The sequence below is a fragment of the Lissotriton helveticus genome, chromosome 12 (genome assembly GCF_964261635.1).
Source record: "Lissotriton helveticus chromosome 12, aLisHel1.1, whole genome shotgun sequence".
Taxonomy (NCBI): Eukaryota; Metazoa; Chordata; class Amphibia; order Caudata; family Salamandridae; genus Lissotriton; species Lissotriton helveticus.
The window spans coordinates 103,590,982-103,618,659 of NC_136073.1; the positions used below are offsets into that span (position 1 = coordinate 103,590,982).

The window sequence follows — 27,678 nt, forward strand, 5'->3', positions numbered from 1 at the left end:
CGCTGCAGGCCGTCATGGCCGCCATTGGGGCGCTCCATTCGCAACCCACCGCTGTAGTCCGGACACTGATTGTGAAAGTGGACGGTATCTTGGGACCGGATACCGACTCTTCGCTAAGTTCTCATCTAGCTGTGGTACCAGCGGTGCAATGTATGCCTGAGATCGAGGTCCCCGTGCGGAACCCGGATTTAATGTGCTTTGTCGGCTCCCAATTAACAGCCAGCGAGCCCGTGCTTATCGCCAGCGTTCCCTGCTCGATCCTGCTGCCGCCTAATACAGATATTGACAGTCTTATGTGCTGTAACAAGTTCCTCAGTGACTATTGGAGAGACTCGCTATTTTTTGACACTTTCTCTCGCTCGATTTGTGGACATCGTGAACTTTTATCCTGTTATCGATCCTGCAACGCTGACATGAACTTTAACAAACGTTCTGCTTTTTCCATTGAGATGGTGGTTCGAGTGCAAAAGACTCTCACGAAAGACCGTACTGGCCAGGGCTGAACTTGAATGCTTGGGTTTGATAAAATAGCTTGATTCAATGCCGGGATTGTAACCTATACTGTGATGGGAGTAGGGTGGTGCTTTGCTAAACTCCCCCGATTGGTCTGTATATTTTGCTGTATATTGGTTTGACTATATCTCGGGGTGGTCGCTTCTGGCGGGGGGTACGGGAGACCGGGGGTGTATTTGCTTTCTCCTCCTCCGCTTTATCTTCTTTCCTTCTTTTAGGGCAAGTTCTTGGGCGACAGGCACGCTGCTAGTGGGGTTGGGCCATAGCCATTGCATGGGTGCAGGGTGGGGGGTAAGGGTTTTTTATTTTTTTTATTTTGCCTTTGTTTTGTCTATGGCTCCTTTTTTCTTTCTTTTTTTCCTTTCACGAGAGGTGAGATGTTTATCCTTCACTGATTCTTTATTTGTCTGGGTGTCTACACTAGTTTTAATTATCCTGTACCTCTGAGGACTGGGTCCTGCGGATGGGATTGTTCTAGATCGTCTAATATACTGTTTGTTCCTCCTTTCAATATGCGTAATCGAGATGACGTCACATGTTCCTTTCGCATTTATTATTTGCATGAATATTTCCCCCGCCTATACCTGTTCTGTATTTTATAATCTGACACCTGATATTTGTATGGCCTCCTCTTGCTTCATTAATAAAATCTTTAAAAAAAAAAAAAACATTGGGATTACTCTATTACATTTTTAAGTGTAATTTCCAAATGGGACCATATAATTGGTTCATAATTGAAGTCTTAGGAATTTTAATAAAAAATCCTAACTTATGGTGAAAGCATATTTTAAATTACAATTCTGAACGTGGCACTTTTATAAAGTTGGCATTTGGTGCCTGCACTTTGTCTTTCGTCTTGAGATTGGGTGTAGTTGAAAGTTGGGCTTTGTGTATCCCACCTGGACAGCCACACATAATGGGAGCTTAGGTGTGAATGAATAGGCGATCACTGACAGGATGGGAGCGAGGAGCTAGAACAAGCCTCACTTTCACCTGAATAGGCTGAGTCCTATCCCCACACAAAGGGCTGAACACCCCTGTAGTCATTTGGAGCCAGGGCTGGCAGGGCATCTGTGCACTTCAAAAGGTTTGTCTCTAGAAGTTTCTCCTCACTTCAAAGACACCAGTCTGTATGAAAGAAGGACCTCAGACACCACCACTTCAATACAATTCTGGACCAAGGAGACTATGCCCAGAAGAAGGACTGCTGTGCTGCTGAAAAGGACTGCCTCTCTGATGAACTGCTCCTCCAATAGATTCCTGCTTTTATGTGCTGACCTGCTGCCTGCTGCTCTCTTTCCTGGGTGAGAAGGAGTGGACCTTCCCCTTTTGAACCCAGAACCCAAAGTGACTCCTAGGACTAGTTGGCTGGCCTCCTGATCTGAATCCTCAGGGACATTACAGGCTTCCAACAATCTTGCATCTGCACCTGGGCTCTGCCTTTTGTGAGTTTACCCTGCCAATTGGTGTCTCCCCAGTCCTGGGCCCTTGAAAGTGGACTAAGGTACTTACCAGCAGAACCGATACATCTTCTCTGTTGAGCAGTGCATTCCTGACCAGAACCTATGTATCTCCTTGGTTGAACAGTGCATCTTCAAGCAGAACCGATGCACCACCGCTGCTGCATGGATTGGACCCGGCGCAGAAGGCCTGCATCACCCCCTTACAGTCCTCAGAACCAATGCATCGCTGACAGCGCAGCACATCTCCTGCGCAGTTCCTCATATCTCTCATCAACAGCAACCTTTGCTGGCTGGAGGTGGCAAGATTTGGGCATCAACCTGGGGATCTGGGTTTGAGTCTTGGTAAACATCCTGTGATTCTGGGCAACGTAACGTAACTGGTGCTATGTAAGCAATCTGATACCTGATTCAGTTCGGGTCAAGTTTGCGCTATATAAAACTCTGCAAAAAAAAAAGAAAAGATCAGTTTGGCTACCCCTCACCCCCTTCCTGTCATCTGCTTTGCAGCTTGTACTTATGTGCCCACAGGAAACCCTTTCTCTCTCCAGCAGAACTTTTCACACCTGATTAGAGCAGACTGGCCAGCCTGGGCAGAGGTTGGCAAAACAGGAAAGAGCAGCTTGAATGCTGGATTTTGGCTCATATGAAAGAAAATGTAATACTTTTTTTCCGGTCATAGTTATTAAAAATCAGTAGCATGTTTTGGGATTTATCTAAACTTTTACTTTGATACCTTGAAGTATATTTTTCACATGGCTCCTATCAAGATTTATATTTAAATAAAATACTATAATGTTACACTATGGAGCCATTCACTACAATAGGAAAAAATAGAATTGACAGCTTTTCCCTCACCAAGCCTTGTAAAATATCTTTTTTTCCCCTGCTTATAGTTACAAATCACCCTATCCCTGGGGCCCATAGGGGAGACATTATATGTAAAAAATAAGGTAGATTAATACTTTGGAAGTGCCTTTAATCCCAAAGTCGTGTTTGCATATAATTACATTTAAAAGACAGTCTACAAATCAGGGCTGTCTTTAAAAGGACAGGAATCAACACAGCAGTGCACATGCGAAATCTACTGGGCTCTAAACCTCTCTGCACTATTTATACTAGAGACCTATAGATAGTTTGTTTCCTCCTTGCCTTATTACTAGGGACTTACAGGGGTCTGTCATTGCCAATTGTAATTAGACAATATTTTTTACAGCATAGCACTAGCCCTGGGTTTTGTAAGTAGAGCCCAGGGCACAGTCAGAGTCAGTTACCGCCAGTACCAAGCATAATATAGGGGTGATCAGGAGAAAAATGATGACTTTCTCACAATATACACCTGTTTTTGTGATTCATTCAACATCCTATTACCTCTAGAGTGTAACCAATTCAGTTATTATGTCACCCTAAGACATCCCAAAGTAATTTAAATACTTACATTTTTCTTTAGACGACAATAACATTGAAATTATACACCAGATGCTCTAAGTATGTTATGTTGAAACACTCCTATGATCTCTTCTAATGTTGCTAGACTTATCCAGTTATGTTATGTGTCTTGATAGCTGATTGTGGTGTTTTTCCAATGTATAGATCGTTTCTACTTTTCTCGCTGATGGTCTCTTGTTGAACTAAAAAACACTTCCTAGTGTTTTTCCCTTCTATAATGCTGTTCTTTGCAATCCTCTTGATGACTCCTTCCATTGTTGCCCATGTGGATGCCTTTGGCTGCACTCTGAGGAGCCAGGAAGAAAGTACCTACAGAAAAGAAGGAGACCTCCTGATTGGAGGGATATTTCCAGTCAACATTCAGTGGCAGGAACTCACTTCACCATTCCATGAGCAGGACCAGCCTATCACCTGCAGCACGTGAGTCCCCAACTATTTATAACCCAATTCATCTCAGTATAGACTGTGGGCGTTCCATTACCAGGTGACCAGCCGGACTTGCTCCGTAGCGGTCGCTCCCCCCACGCTCCTCTGCCTCACCTCCCTACCTCCTCTGCTGAATTGCATTGCCTGAGACATCGCCTGCAACCCGAGAGCGCTTCAACGATTACATAGCGCCTGGTATCGTTTTGTCGCTATTACATTAGAGCCCAATTGCGCTGCATTGCGGGGATTTAAATTAGCCTGTGTCGTTTTATTTTAATTATTTCAGAGCCCAGTTGCGCTGCATTGCTGTGATTTCAATTTAGCCTCATTATTACTGTTTTGCCGATATTGTGCCCCAGTTTCGCTTTATCTACTGCCATTTTGTTTATTGTCTTCACTCGTGGCCCGTGTCTCCTCCCCGCTCCCGCCTCCCGCCTCCCAGCTGCCCCTCCCACGCTCCGCCCCCCACTACCCACTTAAGTCAGACACACCTACGCGCAGCGTTCACGCGCAGCGATCACGCCCCATGCGCGCCGAAGGTGCGCCAAAGGTAAGCCTGTCTACGCCCGTCCGCGCCTGGACCGCGCCCAGCGCCAGACCCCCTGGTCCCCGCCTTACCCTGCCCACCCGCCTCACGTATGACGCCGCTACTCTCCTCGCCCTTAACCCCGGGCACTCACCACAATGCTACGTAGCTACCCCGGGACGCACCCACGGCCCCTTCGCCTGTCGATCCTGCACATTCACCAGTGACAAGACCCATACCACACCCACTAACCCAAAACACAGCTCCGACTTTAACCACCTGAAGTGCCTCCTGCTGAACACCCGCTCGGTCCACAGACACGCCACTGAACTCTAGGATCTACTCGACACCACATCACCGGACATCGCCTTTCTTACTGAAACATGGATGAACGCATCATCAACACCCGACATCGCCATTGCCATCCCGGAAAATTACAAGATCATCCGGAAAGACCGCTCCGTCCAAACAGGAGGAGGCATCGCCATCGTCCATAAGAACACCATCAAAATCACGACTAGCTTCGACGATAACCTTACAACCGCCGAACACCTCCACTTCCAGATCCACACCGACCCCAGAACCACACTTAGAGGCACCCTCATCTACAGACCACCAGGAACCCGTATACAATTCAGCGAAGACATCACTGACTTCATCAGTCCACATGCCCTCCCCTCCGAGAACTACATCCTACTAGGAGACCTCAACTTCCACCTGGAAAAGAAAAACGACAGCAACACCACCACCCTTCTTGACAACCTGGCCAATCTCGGCCTCAAACAACTTGTTAACACCCCCACCCATATAGCCGGACATACGCTCGACCCAATCTTCACCTCCAGCAAACACATCTCCTTCGATCAAACCACAGCTCTCCACTGGTCAGACCACTGTTGTGTTCACTTCAGCTACAAAACAACCTCGATCCACATCCCCCCACAACCTATCCCCCGGAGAAAATGGAACAAAATCACCTCCGACCAACTTCTCACATCGCTCAACCAAAACCCACCCGCCCTCCCTTCGGACCCAAACCAAGCTGCCATCAAATTCAAACAATGGATCACTCACAGCGCTGACGAATTAGCACCCTTGAAAAACCACCACACCAAACAAAACAACAAAAAGGCCCCCTGGTTCAACGATGACCTCAAGAAATCCAAGAAACTATGCCGTACTCTCGAGAAAACATGGAGAAAAAACCCAACCACCGACAACATGACCACCTTCAAGTCAGCCACCCGCAAACACCACCAGCTGATCCGATCCACCAAGAAATCAGCATTCAAGGATCGACTCGACAACAACACCCATAACAGCAAGGAACTCTTCAACATCGTCAAGGAATTCACCAACCCCACCGCAGCCTCAAATGACATCACTCCCTCCCAAGACCTCTGCGACTCGTTATCCTCCTTCTTCTACAACAAAATTGCCGACATACATAACAGCTTCGAAAACAATTCCTACGAACAATCCTCTCCTCCGCCCTCAGAGCCTAAACCGCCCTCCAACCACCTCAACGCCTGGAACGCAATCACCACTGAAGACACCATCCGCCTCATGAATTCCATCCACTCTGGCTCGCCAACCGACCCATGTCCCCACCACATCTACAACAAAGCAGACTCCATCATCGCACCCCATCTCCGTAACATCATCAATTGCTCCTTCAACTCTGCTACCTTCCCAGAAAGTTGGAAACATGCCGAAGTCAGCGCCCTCCTGAAGAAACCCACAGCAGACCCCTCCGAACTTAAAAACTACCGCCCCATATCCCTCCTCCCATTCCCGGCCAAAGTCATCGAAAAAGCCGTCAATAGCCAACTCGCCAACTTTCCTGGAATCCAACAACTCCCTCGACCCATCACAATCCGGTTTTCGAGCCAAACACAGCACCGAAACCGCCCTCATCGCAGCAACAGACGACATCCGAACACTTCTGGGCAACAAAGAAACAGTGGCCCTCATTCTACTCGACCTCTCCGCCGCCTTCGACACTGTCTGTCACAGCACCCTCACACAACGCCTCAGCAACATTGGCATAAAAGGCAAAGCCTTGGACTGGATCATCTCATTCCTCGCCGGAAGAACTCAGAGAGTACGCCTCCCCCCTTTCAAATCAGAGGCCACCGAGGTCATCTGCGGTGTACCACAAGGATCATCACTCAGTCCCACCCTCTTCAACGTCTACATGAGCCCACTCGCCTCCATCGCGCGCCAACACAACCTTAACATCATCTCCTACGCTGACGACACCCAGCTGATCCTTTCCCTCACCAGAGACCCCAACACCGCCAAAACCAATCTCCACGAGGGCATGAAAGAAGTAGCCATATGGATGAAAACAGCCGCCTGAAACTTAACTCAGACAAAACAGAAGTGCTCATCCTAGGATCTTCCCCCTCGGCCTCATGGTGGCCTACGGACCTAGGCTCCGCACCCATACCCACTGACCACGCACGCAACCTAGGCTTCATCCTGGACTCCTCCCTCTCGATGACCAGACAAGTCAACGCCGTCTCATCCTCCTGCTTCAACGTACTTCGTATGCTCAAAAAAATCTTCCATTGGATCCCCACCGAGACAAGAAAGACTGTCACCCACGCACTGGTTACGAGTCGTCTAGACTACGGAAACACCCTCTACGCCGGTATTACAGCCAAACTACAGAAAAAACTCCAACGCATCCAAAACGCATCGGCGAGACTCATTCTGGACATCCCTCGCCGTGATCACATTACCGGCCACCTGAAAGACCTCCACTGGCTTCCCGTCAACAAAAGAATAACTTTCCGTCTCCTCACCCACGTACACAAGGCCCTCTACAAACTAGGACCCGAATGCCTCAACACCCGACTTTCCTTCTACACACCCAACCGCCAACTAAGATCCTCCAATCAAGGCCTCGTCGCAGTCCCGCGTATCCAAAGACTCACCATGGGAGGTAGATCCTTCTCCTACCTAGCGGCCAAAACCTGGAACTCACTCCCCACTCATCTCCGCCTCACACAGAACCACATCTCCTCCAGAAAAGAACTTAAAACCTGGCTATTCGATAAATAATGAACCCCCTCCCCAAGCGCCTTGAGACCCTCTGGGTGAGTAGCGCGCTATACAAATTCTTGAACTTGAACTTGAACTATTATCTTTATGAGCTCTAGCTGCTTCCTAACGTCAGTCACAATCTAAGAAACCTTATTTAGAGATACTTTAATGAAAATTTGCCAATTTTGATAAAGTGAGGAAGGAAAGGAGAATTGACTGAAGAGGCCTTTGGTGCTAAGTGTTGCCTAAGGGAGCCTAGATGAGGCTTAATTTTTTTCTTCTTTTGGCATGAATTGTCTAATAGTGTTAACGAGGCCGGTGCTAATCTAGGTACGCTCTTGAGTGATTAAGATGACCATATACTTATTGTTATGTAGTAAAATTATGTACCTATGATTTGATATTATCTGAGCCTGTAAATGTTAATTAATGTTCCTCCTTTACAATATTAAGATTCATAGTCCTACTACTGACTTTAAACTGAGCCCAATATCATTACTTTGGAGTCACCAGGAACAACCAATGAAAGCCAACTCAGTAGGATCAACACTTTAAGGTTGAGGATATGTCTGCCAGGGACAATGAGTTGCACCTTTTCATGGAACTTCAAAGACATACTAACCTCAAACAAGATTCAACCATTCCTTAATCGTTGTCGTAAATGACCTGTTTGTCAATGTTTTTTTTTATATAAATATTTTATTGAACAAAAGCAGGTCAATGTAATTTTTGACTGGGATGTGTAACCTACACTCTAAGCATTACACTGGATTTCTAAAATCATGAGGTTGCCAATGCAAAAGAAAGTGTAGATGAAATATGTGTTTAATACCCTTCTGTTAGCTACAAACTATGCAGTTACTCATTAAACTACAATGTTCATAAAGCCTTTGCCAGAATGTCCTTACAACTTGAAACACGGCCTGATCAAAGTTTCATTTGTTCAGTTTTCTATTATCTTTTGTTCTGTATATGATCTGACACTAAACCAATTTCAAATAAAGAACTCTGCATTGCAACACACAGAGGAGAGGCAAGACATTAATCAACATGAAGTAGAACAATTCAATCAGTCCAAGAAATGCTCAAAAGGTTTTGAACTTGTTATAAAAGATGCATCTCTTTATTATTCATTACTTTCTTGTTATAACACAGTGATGAACAGCCAACTAGTTCCACTCCTAGACAAATAGGGCTTAATAAGGGTTTAATAAGGCTCTGTGGAAACACAAATGACATCCAAATACAAATGTTCTTATTAAGTACAGTCCTCACTTATCCTAAACTGTTGGCATGAAATTCATGTGCAGTGCACTTCAAAGTCATCCTGCAAGTCATCAGGCCCTAGTCTCAAAGTAGCTACATAGCAGGTGTGTGGAGGGGCAGTTCAGCCAACAAAGCAGCTCAGGAATGGCATTGCAGCATTGCAGTATCGCTGTATCATGCATCCTGCACCAAGTGCTATAACTGCATGATACCTGCATAGTAACCGGGCACCCTTGGCATTGTAATCATCCTGATGTGATATGGAGAAATAAGGGCTGCTGAGCCAGTAGAGAGCAGGAATAGAAAATCACAAGGAGTGGCTGAGCTGGTGCAAGTTGGTCAGCACACTTCCAGGATGTCCTGAAAACAGCATATGGGGATGCTGGCTCTGCCCGCGTATGATAACTGACTTTTTCAAGGAGTCCAATGACAACTGGGCAAACACTACAGTTGACACCGCCCTACCCCCTACAGGGGAAAACATGGATTGTAGCACAACTACAGGGGCATTAACATGGAGCATGATCCCCGCAACTAATAGATCCCCTGAAATTGCAATTAGCGGAAAGTACGACAATTTTAAGTCAGGTCACACTCAATCAGTTCCTTGTGCAAACTTCTGTGTTAATCCAATTCAGCATATTGCACCAGCCACCATTCTATTTTTTCCAGTTTAAACAAGATCTAATCACTCAGCTGCCTATAATGTGTAATGTTTCACTCTGTCATTAACATCTTCAGCAGCCCAATGTGCCCCATTCCCCATCCCAGGCAGCAGAAGTAGGCTCATTTGAGAGCCACGTTAATGAAAAAGCACATCTCAACCCTCCGGCAAGTGATGCCATTTCAAAAAGTAAAAATCCATGTCAAGGCCTCCTTGGTGAGTCTAGATATGAGTTCAATACTATGACTGAGAATTCAAGTAAAAACATAGGCTAAAAGTATTAAACCCCATAAGGATCAGTTGGGGCATCTTGGTACCACTACACCCTCTAATGCAGCATCTAACAATGTTTTCTTTTGACCCAGAGCAGAAAAACAACTCATTCAATAGTAAATAATCCCTACCAGGTGTTGCATCACTTTGCTGGACAGAGTACAAGCGACGGTCAAGGCCTTGACTTATCATTCCTCTAAACTAACCATACAAGTAGGCTTTAGTTTTTTTATCAATTGTTATAGGTTTAAACCTAAAACCAGATAGCCTAACCGTAGCCAAGACAGCCCAGGGACAACAACTATTCAAGGTACTTTCCTGCTCTGGAGCATAAATATGATGTTAAGTGGAGCCAACATAGTGAGTCAACTAGAAATAATTGTATTCCTCAAAAGAGTAAAATACGGTATGAGAAAAAGCGGAAGCTGAACGTTGGAGAGACATTATATTTAAGCAGTTTCACAGGAAAAATTGTTTAGGCATGAAGAACCTTATTACATTTTATACTATCCAAGTGCTAGAAATTGGGTTTCTGGTTGGCAAGGGTATGCTGCTAAGCCAGGCAGAACCCACCACTCTAGTCAGGGTAAGGGATTTGCACATCCAAGATGAACCCTGCCCACCCCCTTAGTAACTTGGCAGAGCAGTAAGGCTTATCCCAGAGGTAATGTGTAAAGTATTTTCACAATACACACACACCCCAGTGACACAATAAATTCACCACAAAAGAGACTCCACACCAGGTTATATAAAAATGTCTCTTAAATTGTATATAAATACATTGACCACAATAACATAAATCAGAATTCGCTTTGCCAACTTGGCATTTGTAATAATCATCAGTTAGAGCATTACAGTAAGTACTTATAGGTTGCACATCTCATAAAAATGCCATCACTGTACATGCAAATGCAACCCCTGACATGGTACTTGGTATCCTGTTATCACAAGGCATAAAGCGACATAGTCATTACATCAGGGCATGAAATGCAGCAACTAGGCCATACATAATTGATCAACTATCACCATGAACATATAGGGTGCAGCTTCCCTGCACTACTACAACACTTTATATGTTAATTCCACATGGACACCTAGGGCCCTGCAACTCCTGCTAGGGGGGATTACAGTAATTCCTTTCACTTAGGAAGCACTCATGTAAGTTTTAAATATGGCCCCTCAGGATCGGGCAGACAGTGAGAAATGCAGCCACTCACCCCCCCCCCCCAGGCATGTACCAACTAAGCATGGGCTGAAAATTCGTTCCGCTCGCGGAATTTGTGGATTTTCCGCGATTTCGCGATCCGCGAACTTGCGAAATCGCGGTAAAATCCACGAATCAGCGGGGACGAATTTTCAGCCAAGCACTTACAGGTTTACAGCAGCAGGTTCAAAAGTTGAAGCTAATTTTTTTTAACCTTTTACAAAAGGGTTACAAAGAAATTAACTTCAACTTGGGCACCTGCTGCTGTAAGCCTGCTTCCTGGCGCCTCGTTGCCTACTTGCAACTATTCTCTGACCCTGCTCTGACCCTTGAAGCAGGGTCAGAGAATAGTTACAAGTAGGCAATGAGGCGCCTGTCACGAAAATTAAACCTCAACAGAAGGCACTGACAGATATAAAAACAAGCATTTGCAATGCAATAGGTCTCGCATTAGGAAAGTTTGAGCTATTGGTCTTGTAAATGACAATTTTTGTATTTATGTGTTGGTTTTGAAAGTAGCTAAATTAATAGCTTTGTCATTTACAATGCCAATAGTTATAACTTTCGCAAATGTGACACCTATAGCATTTGTAATGCAACATGTTTTGTATTTACGCGACTTAGCTGTATTGATATTACAAATTACAATGGCTTTTAATTTTTATTCAATAATTAATACTTAAATAAAAGTGATTTTAATTTATAATGGCAATAGCTTAAACTTTTGTAAATAACTTTTGTGAAGATTATGTTCAGTGTATTTTATTGTGACGAAAATCCAAGAACAGAAGTGAAATATTAACATCTTTTTGTGACATTTGTAATAAAGTTTGAAACATTGAGAGAACATATTTGAACCAGTTGTTGTTGAATGGTTGCGCAGATTGATGCTGGGGTGGCGCTGAGTGGTGCTGTTGTGGTGCTGAGTGGTGATGTGGTGATGCTGAGTGGTGCTGTGTTGGTGCTGAGTGATACTGGGATGGTGCTGAGTGATACTGGGATGGTGCTGAGTGATGCTCGGGTGGTGCTGAGTGGTGCTGTGGTGGTGCTGAGTGACGCTGTGGTGGTGCTGAGTGATGCTGTGGTGGTGCTGAGTGGTGCTGTGGTGGTGCTGAGTGATAATGTGGTGGTGCTGAGTGATGCTGTGGTGGTGCTGACTGATGCTGTGGTGGTGCTGAGTGGTGCTGTGGTGGTGCTGATTGGTGCTGTGGTGGTGCTGAGTGATGCTGTGGTGGTGCTGAGTGATGCTGTGGTGGTGCTGAGGGGTTCTGTGGTGGTGCTGAGTGATAAAGTGGTGGCGCTGAGTGATGCTGTGGTGGCGCTGAGTGATGCTGTGGTGGTGCTGAGTAGTGCTGTGGTGATGCTGAGTGGTGCTGTGGTGGTGCTGAGTGATACTGGGATGGTGTTGAGTGATGCTGGGGTGGTGCTGAGTGGTGCTGTGGTGGTGCTGAGTGATAATGTGGTGGTGCTGAGTGATGCTGTGGTGGTGCTGAGTGATGCTGTGGTGGCGCTGAGTGGTGCTGTGGTGGTGCTGAGTGGTGCTGTGGTGGTGCTGAGTGATGCTGTGGTGGTGCTAAGTGATGCTGTGGTGGTGCTGTGGTGGTGCTGAGTGATAATGTGGTGGCGCTGAGTGATGCTGTGGTGGCGCTGAGTGGTGCTGTGGTGGTGCTGAGTGATAATGTGGTGGTGCTGAGTGATAATGTGGTGGTGCTGAGTGATGCTGGGGTAGCGCTGAGTGATGATGTGGTGATGCAGAGGGCAGAAAGGCAAAAAAGCAGTTTAACAAAGGGCAGAAGGGCAGAAAAACAAGGGAAAACGAGTCTAACAGAGGGCAGAAGGGCACAAAAAACCAGTCTAACAGAGGACAGAAGGTCAGAAAAACAAGGGAAAAACGAGTCTAACAGAGGGCAGAAGGGCACAAAAAACGAGTCTGACGGGCAGAAAGGCACAAAAACGAGTCTAACAGAGGGCAGAAGGGCACAAAAAACGAGTCTAACAGAGGGCAGAAGGGCACAAAAACAAGGGAATAACAGAGGGCAGAAGGGCACAAAAAACGAGTCTAACAGAGGGCAGAAGGGCAGAAAAACAAGGGAAAAATGAGTCTAACAGAGGGCAGAAGGGCACAAAAAACGAGTCTAACATGGGGCAGAAGGGCAGAAAAACAAGGGAAAAACGCGTCTAACAGAGGGCAGTAGGGCAGAGAAACAAGGGAAAAACGAGTCTAACAGAGGGCAGAAGGGCACAAAAAACGAGTCTAACAGGGGGCAGAATGAATCCCGCCCTGCGTGTTTGTCCACGAAGATGCCACCTTTTTGTGCAATACCTCTACTCAACTGGAGTACTTTCTACTGTCTAATCAGTAATTGCTTCCTCGTTGGCTAAATGTACTGGGGCAGATTTACAATAAATGGCGCATCCCCAGGGATGCGCCAGTTATTGTGCGCCGCAGCTCCGCCACCCATGGCGCACCATGTGTCAAAAACGGCACAGATGCGTCACGCATCTGTGCCGTAAAAGCAGCGCATTGCTGGAGCTGGGTCGCACTTGCAACGCAGCTCCAGCAATGCTCTGGGGGGCCCTATCTCCCCAATGCTGCATCAAGCCTTGCGCCTGCTTCAAGCAGGCACAAGGTTTTGACGCAGCATCGGCCTAAAAGTGACTGAGTGAACTCTTGTAGATTTCACTCAGCCACTTTTAGGAGGCGTTCCTGCGCAGGAACGCCCTCCCCTGTGCCAGAACGCCTCCTGATGGCGCAGGGCTTTGCAACATGACGCATCTCTCAGATGCGTCACGTTGTTAATACCCAGCACCATGGCGCATCTTTTGTTCTACCGCTGCGTCACAAAAGGTCTCGGTAGAGGGTGGCAGTGGTGAACCAGAGGGTGGCAGTGATGAACCAGAGGGTGACAGTGATGAACCAGAGGGTGGCAGGGGTGAACCAGAGGGTGACAGTGCTGAACCAGAGTGTGGCAGTGCTGAACCAGAGGGTGGCAGGGGTGAACCAGAGGGTGGCAGTGCTGAACCAGAGGGTGACAGTGGTTAACCAGAGGGTGGCAGTGGTGAACAAGAGGTGCTGAGATAAACCAGAGGGTGGCAGTCATGATCCAGAGGGTGGCAGTGGTGAACCAGAGGGTGACAGTGGTGAACCAGAGGGTGGCAGGGGTGAACCAGAGGGTAGCAGTGGTGAACCAGAGGGTGGCAGCGCTGAACCAGAGGGTGACAGTGGTTAACCAGAGGGTGGCAGCGGTGAACCAGAGGTGCTGTGATGAACCAGAGGGTGGCAGTCATGAACCGGAGGGTGGCAGTGGTGAACCAGAGGGTGACAGTGCTGTACCAGAGGGTGGCAGGGGTGAACCAGAGGGTGCTGTGATGAACCAAAGGGTGGCAGTGGTGAACCAAAGGGTGGCAGGGGTGAACCAGAGGGTGGCAGTGGTGAAATAGAGGGTGGCAGTGCTAAACCAGAAGGAAGGTGGCAGTGGTTAACCAGAGGATGGCAGTGGTGAACCAGAGGTGCTGTGATGAACCAGAGGGTGGCAGTCATGAACCGGAGGGTGGCAGTGGTGAACCAGAGGGTGACAGTGCTGTACCAGAGGGTGGCAGGGGTGAACCAGAGGTGCTGTGATGAACCAGAGGGTGGCAGCCGTGAACCAGAGGGTGGCAGTGGTGAACCAGAGGGTGACAGTGCTCTACCAGAGGGTGGCAGGGGTGAACCAGAGGGTGCTGTGATGAACCAGAGGGTGGCAGTGGTGAACCAGAGGGTCGCAGTGGTGAACCAGAGGGTGGCAGTGCTGAACCAGAGGGTGACAGTGGTGGTTAACCAGAGGGTGGCAGGGGTGAACCAGAGGTGCTGTGATGAACCAGAGGGTGGCAGTCATGAACCGGAGGGTCGCAGTAGTGAACCAGAGGGTGACAGTGCTGTTCCAGAGGGTGGCAGGGGTGAACCAGAGGTGCTGTGATGAACCAGAGGGTGGTAGTCGTGAACCAGAGGGTGGCAGTGGTGAACCAGAGGGTGACAGTGCGGTACCAGAGGGTGGCAGTGGTGAACCAGAGGTTGGCAGGGGTGAACCAGAGGGTGGCAGTGGTGAACTAGAGGGTGGCAGTGCTGAACCAGAGGGTGACAGTGGTTAACCAGAGGGTGGCAGTGGTGAACCAGAGGTGCTGTGATGCCAGATGGTGGCAGTCGTGAACCAGAGGGTGGCAGTCGTGAACCAGAGGGTGACAGTGCTGAACCAGAGGGTGGCAGGGGTGAACCAGAGAGTGGCAGTGCTGAACCAGAGGGTGGCAGTGGTGAATCAGAGGGTGGCAGGGGTGAACCAGAGGGTGGCAGGGGTGAACCAGAGGGTGGCAGTGATGAACCAGAGGGTGGCAGTGATGAACCAGAGTGTGGCAGTGGTGAACCAGAGGGTGCTGTGCCCATACATGACCGTATGGGTAACTTCGCCATGCAAGCGGCCCGCGAACACGCAAAAAGCCCCGCGAACACGCAAAAAACCCCGCAAACACGCAAAAAAACAAAAATTCTCACAAATTCGCGGATTTTGCGGAACGCGAATTCGCAAATTTCGCCCATACTTAGTACCAACATGGGGGGCACACATACACTAAAAACTAAGCGGATGGACCTCTTTTCCCTCCCGCCCTCCTGCAGTGGAATCCTCAAGGTCTGCTGCTCTTGATTGTGTAGTGCAGCTGCTGGAGAGGATATTCCCCGACCAGCGAGGAACGAAACATGCCCTGTTGAGACCACTCGGGTCAGGTTCAGTTCACAACAACAGGGTACTCAGGTCTGACCTCCAAACTCCTGAACTAATGGCATTAATCCGGACAATCAGGGAGAGATCTCGCTGGGTCCCCCATGCAGCTGACCGCGGTAGTGTGACTCACCCTACACCCGGGCGAGTCTGTAGTCCACTGGGTCACCTCGGACTCCCAGCTGGGTCAATAAGCATGGCCCCTTCAAAGCGCATATCTCCTCCTCTCCCTTCCTGGTGGGGGGCTGCACTGAGGGGGGCTCCAGAGGACCACTAAAATTACTGTCTACAAGAGGTGTCGTGGAATGGCCGCTCGCTCATGTGGACCCAGTCCGTCGCTTCCCCCTTGCTTGGGGGGAAAGTGCTGCACTCCCGGCAAGTTCAGCTGATGTTTGGAAGGGTGCCTCTTGATGCTCTTCCTGCCGGATCTCCTCACAGGAAGGCTGAGTTGTGGCATTCCTCTCTCTTGTGGCCAAGCCGCTGACGTCATGTGCATCACTTGGCAACCCCATGTTGTTGGAAGGGGGACACTGGTGAAGGATTTCCTCAGGGGCAACAGCAGAAACGACACAGGACCCTATGGAGCCTATAATCGGCAAGGGTTCCTCTCTGCGTTGCTTGTTGTACCTTCCTTGCAGACAGGTAATCACCACCAGCTGTAGTTGCAAACACCGGTGTATTCTTTTTTGGAAAGTTAAGTTGCACACACCCATGCTCCTTTTAAGTGCTTCCTCTTGAAAGCGGAAGCACTCTCCACACATTTGTGCTAAAATTGAAGCACTCAACACACACTTACTTGGTTAAAAGGGTGAAGAACAGTCCTGTCTTTGCCCTGGTTCAGGCAGGAGCAGTCCCTGCTGGCAGATCTACCCCCACACACATCAGGGTCAGCCCTCCTCACCCATCACTTCCAGTTCTTCTTCCAGGCAGGTCCCCTTTGATCCAGCAAGGATCTGTTGAAGTCTTTTATCTTCTTGAGACTTCCAACAGGAGGCAAGTACATACAAGCCCCTGGATATCTTTTCAAGCAGGATATCACAGCAGGGCTGTTCTTTTCCTCTGCCACAGATAGATGCAGAAACTTCAGGCCAATCCACCCCTCACACAGAAAAGGCAGTGCTCCTCCTGCAGCTATTCGGCTCTTCTTCTTAGCAAGGTCCTCTTGTTTCCAGAAGTTATCTAAAGTTCTGAGGTTTTAGTTCCAACACTTATACCCTGTTTTCTCATTGTAACGCTTGTTTCAGAGTACCTGAGCTCAGTGCAAACTAGTTCTGTCCTCCCTGGTCCAGCTTGACTGCAAGCGATGGAGATAGCATTGTGCAAAGGAGACACACCCTATTAAGGTGCTAGTGAAAACTCCTTCAACCACTCTAAATGTAAAAATGTCTATTCAGCCTGGCTATGAGTCAACCAGGACAATACATGCCTTGACCCCCCCCTTATGATTGTCTAGAGTGAATGGCCATCCCTAGATCCTTTCACTTCAAAACCAGACGGTGAATACACAAACATGCAGAGGCACACAGAATGGTAAAACAAGAAAATGACCATTTTCTAAAAGTGGCATTTTCAAACACAATTTAAAAATCACCTTTACCTAAAAGGTGTCTTATTAAATTCTGAGTTAAGAGAGCCTTAGCTCCATTTCTCTATCTTGTCCAAATGGAAAGTTACACTAGTAAGATGTTACACGGCAGCTCCCAAATTAACCTACGGAAGAGACATCCTCCCAACCGTGAAAAACAAAATGCACAGTTTTTCACTACCAGGACATAAAACACACATCAGTACATGACCTACCTATCACATGCACTGGACCCCACCAATGGGGGCACCTTGGCCCTACCTAAGAGGTGCCTTAGAAAAGGAAAGGTTAGGGCCTGGCAAGTGGGTGCACTTGCCAGGTTGACATGTTAGTTTAAAACTGCATGCACAGACACTGCATTGGCAGGTCTGAGATACATTTACAGGGCTAGTCATGTGGTTGGCACAACTAGTGCTTCAAGCCCACTAGTAGTGTTTGATTTACAGGTCCTAACACCCTCAGTGCACTTTACTTGGGGCTTACCAGTTAATCATCAAATATACCAATCATGGATAATCAGGCATAATCACAATTTACACAGGGAGCATATGCACTTTAGCACTTAATCAGCAGTGGTAAAATGCTTAGAGTGCTATAGCCAACAAAAACAGGTTCAGGAAAATAGGAGGCAAAAGGCAAAACGTTTGCGTATAAACCAGCAAAAAGGGCCAGGTCTAACACCCATAGAGAAGGTAATAACTAATACAAATTTGTGCAAACAGCAAGCTGTAAATAAACACCTCACCCAACAACTATACAGAGAATCACAAACAGAAAACATGCATTTTACAAGATAGATAATACTTTACTTCTTGAAGCTCTGTCTATGGAACCAAAACCATGAATTGTCTCATGCAAAGAAATGGATACATTACTGGCATCCAGTGCTTCATCTGATTCCTTAGCTTTCTTGAACATTTGCTTGTGGAACCTGGGAGGAATAAAGTCTAAACTAAATGACGATAACATCTCTATCTTTTAGTAACACTCTGAAGTGATCGCCCTCCAGGAAACCTGGACACTGACCTCGTTGTGTATGCCAGTGATTCTGGAACTTTAGAGCCCTGCGGACAGAGCTAACCCAAAAAGTTTGACGAGAGGAGGCTTAGCAAATTATGTAGGTGTGAAACTTGATATGACTATTGATCATTTGTTCAGTGAACATTACTGAAAAGCGGATAAAGGCAAGAAAATGAGTTGGATGGTCTCACTCACAAAACAGTCCAATAGTAATTGTGAATATTTGCATGCACCCAAGCAATCGAGAAAAGAGATCACAAGTTGCCAAACTGGAGTATATAATAACTAAATTAAAGATGGACCATCATGCTGTTCATCTGTTAATCCCAGCACATTTCATTTTAAATCTTCTACCAGAGGGAAATCATAATGAAAATATTGCGCTGCAAGACGCAGGGTGGAACATTCCCCCACAGGCATTTCTGAGGAGAAGGCACAGGGATGGTACAGGTGAAAACTGACTGTAACATGCATTTCACTTGGTTTAAGAGTGCTAAATGAATGCCTCAAGAACGACCAGCCTCCAGCATGGCCAAATCTTACTTTAACGTCAAACTCAGTCACTGGCTATACAATAGGAAGTATCTCCCTATTCAAATATATTGTCATCTACAGAATGGAACATCGAATGGAGAGTGACCGCTTACCCTAAGAAATTTGGGACAATCACAAAGGCTTGCAAAGCAGCTAACTTAATGATAGGAGATGCACAAACAGATGATCTAAAGAGGTTAACATGAATTGCCTGCATCTTCTTTGAGGTACTGGTAAAGAGTGGTTGTTGGAAAGTGGTTTATTATTAGTGATAAGTAGGTACTTACCACTAGTTATAAGGCCACAAACATAATAAAGAGTTCAGTCAAGGTCTCAATACATTATATGCTTGCTCTTATGAATTCAAGATGTACTCTCTTTGCAGTACTGAAATTATTCTAGTTACTAGTCATGTACCGAAGGAATGGCCTAGCCAGTAAAACTAGTACAGCTACAATATTCTCTGCACTATGCATGCAGACCTCAAGGTCTCAATAAATTATTCGCTCAACTATTGGTAGCTGGCTGTGAGGACACAGGCTTATCTTAGGAGAGCATTTAAAAACACCAATACATTAAAAAGGCAAGACACAACACACAATTAAAATCCAATGGCAAATTTAAAAAATGGATTATATTTTTATGAACGAATAGACACAAAAACAACATAAATCCAATGTCGGGAACCAGATATATGAATTTTTAAAGTTCCAAAGTTCAGGCCACCCACAATTTAACACTTTTACACTTAATCCCAGAAGTGGTTCTTGATGCAGGAAAGTGGCCCACAGCGCAAAATGCTCTGATTTGTGTCTTGGGGTCTAGAATTACATCTCACAGAATGCACCTGGTCAACTTATGAAGCTTTTTACGAAAGTTGCTCCAAACTTCTTCAAAATTTTGTAAGGTGTTCCAGAAGTTTCTCATGTGGGTTAAAAGTGTGCAAAGCACAAATCCAAGGGTATAGAAGCTCTGATATGGTCCTTAGGATGTTGATGTGACAATTCTCACAGTGCACCGGTCACATCCTTAAAAGTCCACTGAACACACTCCAGGATGAGGAATTCCTGGTGGAGATGAAGCAGGTGGGGTCTGTTAACCTGTAGCTTTCAGGGAATATGCTCCTTAATCCTTGTGAAGACAGAATAGTACCAAGGGCTATAGTACCAGGTTGTGCAGCAAATGTAGTCCTTCAGAGTGCAATCCTTTGTGTGCAGACCAGGGTTCCAGCAGGGCAGTCCTTCTTCTTCTTCTTCTTGTTTGAGGCAACACATATTAGTTGCTGGGGAACACTCCCATATTTATCCACAGTTCCTGGGTGTCAAGCAGGGGGGCACCCCTGACCGATGGGATGCACGGTGCCACTCAGCAGTATGATCACTTCTTCCAAAGTGTGGCATATGCTTGATCCAGAAACCACTATTCTTCCAAAATCCAAAATGCAGAAACTCTCTCTTGGAGGGTTAGCTCTGGCTAATCCAACCCACTGGTTTGGCTAAGTTTCCCTAATACTCACCTTCCAGCCCACCCACTAATTAAATACTGGGGCTCCTGTTTGTCAGGGGGTGCAGGATGTGCGCGGTGAGACTGTGTCCTGTCCAAACTGTCATCTCTCTCTCAAGATCAGTTTGACCTCTCCACCCCTTCCTAACTGTTGCTTTTGCAGCTGCACTCTCCACCCACAGGAAATTCTTTGTCTCTCTGGCAAGACATTTCACATCTCATTAAGAAAGGTTGGCTAAACTACGCTGAAATTGAGTCCTGCCTTTAAAATGACAGCAGACAACACCGAAATCTGCCGTTAGGTGCATTAAGTCTACTGGGCACCTAAACTTAGATGCTCTATTATATACTAGGGACTTACAGCTAGGCTGTCTGTACCAATTGTAATGAAACCTAATTACTATATACCTTATAATCAGAGCACTGGCCCTAGGTCTGGTAAGCTGAGACCAGGGCACAGTCAGAGTCAGTTACCACCAGTATCCATCAAATAAAAAGGGGTGATCGGGGCAAGAAGGAGTGGTAAACTGCTAGAGGAAATTAAACAGTCAGAGAATAACTGGATTATGTTTGACAACAATTTGTTAAAACATTACTGGCAACATACCCCAGTTCATTGAGATGCCAAAGATAGCTGGTCATGAATCCACCTGGATGAACAAACATCTTAAGGAAATGAAGAAGGCAATAAACAGGAAATTCCCCCTACTGAATAATATTGCCTTAATCAGTACATTTGTCCAAGGTATGCTGCTTTAGGAAAAACTAAGAAAAGGGGGCATGGCTGTCTAAGAGGTTATTCTAAGATCAGTATTGGTGTAATAGTCTGCATGGCAGCAAAAATAAATACTCATAAGTATTTTGGACGCTTCTACATGACATTGACTAAGGATCTGTCGAAGAGTTTAATTTCAACATAACTGAAGCTGCCTGGGCTAATTATTTGTGGGAACATTACTCGATGCCCCAAGGGTTATCCCAGGCTCAGTAACAGTAGAAAGCCCTGAGCTAGAAAAGATTGCCCAGGATGACTGTGTTCTGGTGTGTTCTGGGGCACACTGAAAACAACACATAGTGAAGGTGTTCAAGAAAGCCTGCACCAGAGGTGCTCCTGGCCTGAATGGCTTGTTGCAGGCTCTTTTCAAAGCCAACCCCCAGTTTTAGGCTCAATTTATACAACACAATTTTGCATGTTTCTGAAACCTGGACAGGCTCCATATAATTCATCCTATTTTTAAAGGGGGGCCAACAACAACCCAACAAATTACAGACGTATAGCTCTCTTAGGTACCAAGGATAAATATTATGTGAGCTTGCTCCTCCAGGACTTGGCCGACTGGGTAAAGTAGAAAATTGGGTTATTAGTTGTGCCTCCTACACAAGTAATAGGTCCGCAATGCTCCTTACTAGGAACCAAGCACTCCATTTTAGCAATTGCCTCTCTCAGAACAGCTAAGCAGGGCTCTCCTAGGCCTACTTTGGGAATGTAGTGTGGGAGTAATAGTCACTGTTCACTGGAACACAATAATGACACTCAACGAATAATTGCCCAGCAAGTACATTTTCTTTAGAAAAAAGAGAAGTATATTTGCTACGTACACACTAATACATACTTTGTATTACACGTACGAACATGTACATAGCCAGATGGAAAATGCCATAGATAACTTCGCATAATCACATCTGACCCCCTAAATGATCATGCAGACAAATAAGGTAAGTCTACTGGCTTGGTCAAAAGTTCAGGATCAACAAACCATATATTAAAGAGATCATTTTGTACATAACTGCCATCATCAATAACAATAATGCTGTGTAAATGAACTTATTACTATTAATAAAACATATACACTGCGAGCAATGGATATTTTATTAGCTGCTCTGCCACAGTGTTGTGGAGAGCCACTTAGCTGGTCCTTTGCTTTGTAGTAGTGTACGGCATCACCTTTCCTTTTTTGTTTGGGGTCCACCATCATTGGAGGAGTGTGATGGTGCTCCCCAAGTGCTCTCATTTCGGACACCGGGGTGATGGGGGCCCGGGGCAAAAGTTGAAACGGGGAGAAGGCTTTAAGCATGCCCCCTCCTGGGAGAAACTAATTAAATATATCCTGTGCCAATCCATGGGCCTGGTAAGCAATGGTGCTGAGCCCCATGCGCTTTATTAGAAAGAAGAGGTCATAGGTCGCCAAATTTTATAATGCCATAAATCGGGTCCTGTTGGGCCGATTCTGATGATCTAGGCCACATTTTACTCCTGGTGGCTCTAGCTACCTGGGATAGTTGTTGCAGACCTCCTCATCTTTAAAGTGGTGTAGTCGTTAGAGACCCTTTTCTCCTGACTGCTGTTACAGTCTTCCTCCTGGACTCTGTCTCTGGGCGCAAACGTCCAGAACTTTCCCCCAGCTGATCATCAGGTGGTGCAAGGCCTCACTGGCCCTTGGGGAGACCAACTGGTCCTGGGGTCAACTAAGCAGAGTCCCTATTCCTTTTTGGGTATCAGGGGGTTCTTTCTTCCAGTTGTCCGTGGCTGCCGCAGCGTCTAGGAGTAAAGAGCAGAGAAACACCAGGCAAGAGAGAATGTCCCCCTTGTGCAGGTTTTTAAAAAAAAGAAGTCAGGCACTGATGGCATCAGAGTCAAGGCCGTTCTCACTAGATTTCAAAGGAGAGCTTGTATAGTGGACTTGGGCAGGCCTATTACTGGCACGGTGTGACAGCTGATTGATTGTTGCTGATCCTTACACCGCACCCCTTTCCTCCTCAGGAGCTGAGTGAAGCATTGTTAATTGCTCACTTTGTGGGGGGCAACCTTTGTTCCTGCTGCTGCAGTGAAATGTAATTAACATCCAGCTAATATTAGGCTGGAAGCCAGCTTCACAAATTTCATTCAGATTGGTTAAGTGCCAACAGGGCAAAGTAAGCTCACTCTACCCAAAAAAAGAACATTTGCGACTCAGACTCTGATTGATCATATTTTATTGATATTGTTACATTATGTTTTTGTATTAGTTTTTAACATGTCTTTGTTCTTTTCATTTAAAATAACACAAGAGTGAACGTCTATAGGATTTTCAGTACTTTAGCATTGTTAACACTCAATGACCCAGCTATTGAAAGACTCTATGCAGAATCATGCTCCTGCACAAAGCACTTAAAAGAGCACAGACAGACTCTCTTCACAAACACACGTTAAAAACTCAAGCGAGAAAGTTTACAGTATCTTCTGTCACTTTAACATTTGAGATCCTTTGTTACTTACAGACTCTTAACCAAATATGTCCTAGATTTAAGTTCTTAAAGCGATAAAGAGAAAAGAATCATATGATTTTCCATATATAAACACTTTCAATATCAGCATTTTAATATAAGCATTTTAAAAAACACAATAGAGAAAGTCCACATGATCTTCCGTACTTGAGAAACTTTAGCATTCCATGACCTCTTGGCACTGACAGACCAGTGCTTAATTTTTTTTTTTTAAATATACTTTCAAGGGCCCTCGTCAGGAGGCCACTGCAGCTTGCACCATCCATTGCCCCTGACTGCGCTGCCAAAAATGGTCCCAACACAACAACTAACCCTCACACTCTTATAAGTGTGAACATTCTGACTATTTCAGGCCCCCAAAGCTGTAAGAATGGCTTGGACGGCATGTATTAGTCATTTTTATTGTATATTGAATTAATAAACTACTGTTCTACTGCTTACCTTTAAATTCGACAAACAGCATCACCATGTGTCACAAGTGGCAGTGTTTACAATTAATACCTAATGTTGATTACCGGGAACCACTGGCTCAACTTAAGCACTGTGACAGACTCTTGCAAAAATATGTCCCAGAACCAAGCACTTCTTTTTCAACAAATCAGTTATTCCTTTAATTATATATCAGTGACACTTTGTTTTGTTATCTTTTTCTTAATGCATGTAATCCCGACCAAAACAAGAAGAACGGTGACACGGGCCCTCGTCAGCAGCAGACTGGACTACGGCAACGCACTCTACGCAGGAATCCCAGCCAAACACCTACGATGACTACAACGCATCCAAAACGCCTCCGCCCGACGGATCGTCAACGTCCCCCGCCGCAGCCATTTCACCCATCACCTGAGAGACCTACACTGGCTCACCGTTGACAAGAGGGATACCTTCAAGCTCCTCACCCACGCACACAAGGCACTCCACAACGCCGGACCAGCCTACCTGAACAGTAGACTCAGCTTCCACACCCCCACCCGCCAGCTCCGCTCCACCAGCCTCACCCTCTCCGATGTCCCCCGCATCCAACGAACAACCTCGGGTGGCAGATCCTTCTCCTACCTCGCCACCAAGACCTGGAACACCCTCCCTACCCACAAACGGCAGACGCAAGACCTACTAGCCTTCAGAAGACTCCTCAAGACCTGGCTCTTCGAGCAGTAGCAGCACCCCCCCACCTCCCCTCAGCGCCTTGGGACCCTCACGGGTAAGTAGCATGCTTTGCAAGTACTCCGATTGATTGATTGATTGATTGATTGTAACAGTCTTTACTGACTCTGCATGGATAATTAATAAACTTGAACTTAAACTTGGGGAAAGATATTTGTTTTTCCAACAAGTTCAGAACCTATGGAGTATATCATCTTGCTTGATCTCAGTGCCGCTTTTGACACTGTTGATCATAACATCCTGCTTGACTGATTAAAAAACCTTGGAGTGACGCACATGGCTCTCACATGGCTCCAGTCCTTTCCAAAGGACCGATTCTTTCAGGTCACTGAGTGTACTGTCACCTCTAACCAATGGCCTCTTAGCTGTGGGGTCCCCCAGGGCTCTTCCATGAGCCCCACACTCTTTAATATCTATATGGCTCCATTGGCAGAGATAGTACTTCCTTTTGGCATAAAAATCATTACCTACGCCGATGATACCCAACTGGTGGTAGCACTGAACTACCCAGAGGGTTCATCCTGCACTCTGGGCACTTGCCTAGAGGTGGGAGCCGAATGGATGGAACTATCTCACCTCAAGCTAAACGGGGACAAGACCGAACTAATGTTTCTGGGCAAATCACAGTCACCATCCTCAGCACTATCCTGGCTGACCTGTCTAGGCACCATGCCTGCCCCAATAGCACCAGATTAAGAGATTTGGCATATGGCTTGACAGTTCCCTCTGTTTTAATAATCAAGCCACCAAGCTCTCAGCTACCTGTTTCGGCCCGCTGAGGATGCTAAGGAAAATTCTACCTCTAATCCCATTTCAGGCACATAGGATTATGGTGCAAGCCTTTATCTTGTCCCGCCTGGATTACGGGAATGCCCTGTATCTAGGCGCCCGTCAGGCCACTATAAAAAATTTTCAGGTGATCCAGAATTGCGCGGCCCGCTTACTCCTCCAGATTCCTCGGAGGCAGTCTGCAAGTCATGCACTGAGGAAACTTCACTGGCTTCCAATCCAGTCTAGAATACGATTTAAGGCCATGTGCCTGTCCCATCGAGCCATTTGGAAAATGGGACCTGCCATTACCCATCCTCCAGTGACCCCCTACCTACCTTCCAGGAGTCTTCGCTCCAGCAATGCCTTCCTTGCCACCACAAGGAAAGTACGAAGATCCAGATGTGGTTAACGTTCCTTCTCTCTGAATGCCTCTAACCTCTGGAATTCTCTTCCCCCATTCTTCGTAGGGAATCCAATTTACAGATTTTCCGTAAACTGCTTACAACTCATCTCTTTAGTGCCACTCACTAACTTGCTGTGCTTTCTGTCTGTCTGGCCATAAGCACTACGAGGCCTCTCAGGGTAGTTACGCGCTATAGTAATCCAACTTCATTCATTAATTCATCATGGGGTGAGTGAATTGGTCTATTTCATGTTGATTAATTTGTTGCCTCTCCCTTGGTTTTGCAATACCTCATTGAGTATTTGAGTCTTGGGCAGCCAACATATGGAGGTAGGCAACATGTATATGGATGAATGAGAGCGAGCAAGGTAGTGCGGCCCAAATGACCTTAGCTGTCTCCTCATTTCTGGATAAGAACTATACATGCATGTCACAGTTTCAGCTCAGATAGATTGAGTTTTACGGCTTCCTATAAAAAATGTTGCACAATCAAATAACAATATTCCATTTATTGAACAAAAGAAAAACACAGATGGCACAATACATCCCACTTGCCCTTCTTGCCTGTGAGAAATTGGGTTGTTGGATGACTGGGATGTAATCCCTGGTCCAGCAGCAACCACAATCCTTGTCAGGGTAAGGCAAAAGCAAACTCCAAATTAACCTGGAAATTGACCTACACTCCTGAGGCGGAAGCCGGGAGAGCAAGCAGCTCGTTTTTAAAAATTATCATTCACTGTAATCTGTGTTTTTAAAACTGAAACTCACCAGGGCACTTGAGCACCAGACTGTGCACAGGTAGCCGACCTTAACGCTACCAAACAGCCTTAGCCCTGACTGATCCTCCCGACGCCAGCAGCGCGAGGACTTAGGCCACGCCCCCTTTTTAGGCCACGCCCCCAGCGACGAGTACAGGACCCTGAATGCGAGCGCCCTGTACTGGAAATTGACCTACACTCCTGAGGCGGAAGCCGGGAGAGCAAGCAGCGCGTTTTTAAAAATTATCATTCACTGTAATCTGTGTTTTTAAAACTGAAACTCACCAGGGCACTTGAGCACCAGACTTTGCACAGGTAGCCGACCTTAACGCTACCAAACAGCCTTAGCCCTGACTGATCCTCCCGACGCCAGCAGCGCGAGGACTTAGGCCACGCCCCCGTTTTAGGCCACGCCCCCTGACCTCCTCCCCAGCAGCCATTTATCGTGTGCACTGGCCGGAAGCGCAGCGGACGAGCGCAGCGGGAGCGCCGTTTGCGTGCCGAAGGCGCGCCTAGGGCAAGCCCGTCTGCGCCCGTCCGCGCCAGACCGAGCCCAGAGCCCATAATCCCTGCCTCAACCACTCCATCGCCCCTCGGATACACCCAGAAAACACTGCTCGGGTTGAGGAACCTCAGAGCTGCCGCTGTATTATCGCTGTACCTGATCCTCCTGAGGCAAAGCAGCCGGGAGTTGTTTTTCTCTGTGTTTTTAAAATATTGTGTCACTAAATTCTCTTGTACCTTTTAAAGCACGCCGCCCTGGCACTAGCACCTTGCTGAGATTCATACTCACCGCACAGCCTATTGAAGCGCTGTCGGTCAAAACCATTTGCCCTCACTACTCGCGCCGCCATCAGCCGCGAGACGAGAGGCCACGCCCACTAGAGGCCACGCCCCCCCCCGTACTTAAGGCGCTGATCACGAGCGCTTCGAGGCAGTACCTGATCCTCCTGAGGCAAAGCAGCCGGGAGTTGTTTTTCTCTGTGTTTTTAAAATATTGTGTCACTAAATTCTCTTGTACCTTTTAAAGCACGCCGCCCTGGCACTAGCACCTTGCTGAGATTCATACTCACCGCACAGCCGATTGAAGCGCTGT

The 27,678-nt window shown here is 46.7% G+C and overlaps 1 protein-coding gene across 1 annotated transcript in view; it reads left to right on the plus strand.

Annotated features, from left to right (window-relative positions):
* The first annotated feature begins 3,639 nt into the window (after nt 1–3,639).
* LOC144797962 (extracellular calcium-sensing receptor-like) overlaps nt 3,640–27,678 on the plus strand; it is a 123,555-nt gene continuing 99,516 nt past the window's right edge. Inside the window, exon 1 of the mRNA XM_078668768.1 lies at nt 3,640–3,842. Within this exon, the coding sequence (XP_078524894.1) occupies nt 3,640–3,842 (203 nt within the window). The remainder of the gene's footprint in view (nt 3,843–27,678) is intronic.